Raw genomic sequence first — 2,301 nt, forward strand, 5'->3', positions numbered from 1 at the left:
GACATCAAGCTGGCAGGAATAGCCAACACTCCAGAAGACAGGCTTAAGATAGAGAGGGATCTTGACAGACTTAAGCATTGGGTGCTATCTAACAAAATGAAATTCAATGGTGAAAAAAGCAAGGTTCTACATTTAGGCAAGAAAAATGCACAGGTGTAGTATAGGTGGTACCTTGCTGAATAATTGTAACTGTGAGAGGGATCTTGGAGTCCTAGTGGACAATCACTTAAACATGAGCCAGCCATGTGTTGCAGCTGCCAAAAAAGCCAACACAATGCTGGGCTGCATCAACAGAGGGATAGAATCAAGATCACGTGAAGTGTTAATACCACTTTACAAGGCCTTGGTAAGGCCACACTTGGAATGCTGCATCCAGTTTTGGTCACCACGATGTAAAAAAGATGTTGAGACTCTAGAAAGAGTGCAGAGAAGAGCAACAAAGAGGATCAGGGGACTGGAGGCTAAAACATATAAGGAACGGTTGCTGGAATTGGGTATGTCTAGTTTAATGAAGAGAAGGACCAGGGGGGGACATGATAGCAGTGTTCCAGTATCTCAGGGGCTGCCCCAAAGAAGAGGGAGTCAAGCTATTCTCCAAGGTGCCTGAAGGCAGGACAAGAAGCAACGGGTGGAAACTAATCAAGGAGAGAAGCAACCTAGAACTAAGGAGAAACTTCCTGGCAGTTAGAACAATTAACCAGTGGAACAACCTGCCTCCAGAAGCGGTGAATGCTCCAATACTGGAAGTTTTTAAGATGAGACTGGACAGCCATTTGTCTGAAATGGCATAGGGTTTCCTGCTTGAGTAGGGGGTTGGACTAGATGACCTCCAAGGTCCCTTCCAACTTTTATTTTTATATTATGTTATGTTATGTTATGTTATATTAATTATATTATTATATGATGATGATGATGATGATGTTTTGAACTGACCCAGCTTTCGCAGGCAAAGAAAGGACACCCAGTTCTGAGTTGTGAGGATGGGTCATTCATTATTCTCAGGAACTTCTCTCCAGGTCTTATCCTGCTCAGCATAGCAAGGCGCTGACTAACTAGCTGCCAGGGGAGGGAAGAGGTCAACGTCAACATTGGGAGGATTTCAGAGAGAAGCAGAAGGGAAATGGAACTTGGGTGGGGAGGAAGCAATTCCCAAGATTTGAAGGGTTGACCTTGTGGTAGGACCAACATTGGAAGACGAATCCTCTTCAGCCAAACAGACGTGGGGGTGGGGGTCTTATCTTCAGACCTAGATGGGGTGTTTTGGGGTTTACCCACCATCCTAAACCATGAGATGTTCAAACATTGTTTATGGAATGAAGAAGTGATGAGTGTGTGCTCAACAGCCAAGCCCAGAGCATGGGTTGAAGGCATCAAGCTTGGCTTCCCCTTGGAATCCACAATGATGGCTTAGCAGGGTGTACGAACCCGGGCACCAAGTTGGCCAGGGAGAAGATAGGATCCTCCAAACTAGATCAGACGGGTCTTCTCGTGGTCCTCCCGTTCTCCAAACCCTCTCTCTTTGGTGGTGGACATCTCTTCAACGTTCAACCTGGCTAGGATTCCTTCAAGAAGGGCAGCCCTTTGGTCTCTGTGGTGGGGTGGACAGCGTTGCTTTGATATTGTCTCAGAAGAAGGCATCTCCAGGATTTCTCCTTGCTGAGCCCTGTGGCTTTCTCTCTCCTTCAGGTCAACGCGGAAGGCACGGTAGATGAAATCTTCAAGCAGGTCTGCACTCACCTGGATGTCCTCAAGTAAACTCCTGGAGGAGCTCTCCCATCTTTTCATCCTCCCCCCCCCACTCCCTTCTTCCAAGACCTAGACCTGTGTAGATGCGCCCCCTCCTCTCCCCTCCGCTCTGCCTCCCTTTTCATCTCCAAAGACCGCCGGGGGAGGAAGTGGCTTCATCCTGTTTTCGTGGACAGAGGCCCGTGGAGGAAATTGCAAGGACAATGCACTTGGCTTCCTTAAACCTCCTCTCCCAAAGTAAAGCTGGCTTTCGTGAGATGAGATGTTTTTATCCTTTGCTTTTTTTAAAAAAAACCAATAATAATAATAATAATAATTAGTTTTTCACCCTCGATCGTGCGGGGAGAAACGTGTCTTCTCCATCTTCTTTCTAGGAATGGAGAAGCCCTCTGCAGATGCCAAGGTGGGTTGAGGACAATCTGTAACCCTTCCAGATCCCATCCTCCTCTGTCAATGCCTCCCAAACACTCCCAGATCTGCAAGGGGGGGAAGGCTGGCTGGAGAGCGATGGGTCTTGTAGTCTGAAGTCCCTGGAGCGCTTTCCACCTGGACAGG

The 2,301-nt window shown here is 47.6% G+C and overlaps 1 protein-coding gene across 1 annotated transcript in view; it reads left to right on the plus strand.

Annotated features, from left to right (window-relative positions):
* Positions 1 to 2,007, plus strand: part of LOC107300564 (adenylate kinase isoenzyme 1-like) — a gene marked incomplete at its 5' end in the record, with an annotated part of 3,127 nt that extends 1,120 nt beyond the window's left edge. Inside the window, one exon of the mRNA XM_015829877.1 lies at positions 1,687 to 2,007. Coding sequence (XP_015685363.1) covers positions 1,687 to 1,755 — 69 coding nt within the window. The remainder of the gene's footprint in view (positions 1 to 1,686) is intronic.
* Positions 2,008 to 2,301: the final 294 nt, after the last annotated feature.

The sequence above is a fragment of the Protobothrops mucrosquamatus genome, unplaced genomic scaffold (assembly GCF_001527695.2).
Source record: "Protobothrops mucrosquamatus isolate PMUCROS unplaced genomic scaffold, P.Mucros_1.0 scaffold7457, whole genome shotgun sequence".
In the NCBI taxonomy this organism is placed as follows: domain Eukaryota; kingdom Metazoa; phylum Chordata; class Lepidosauria; order Squamata; family Viperidae; genus Protobothrops; species Protobothrops mucrosquamatus.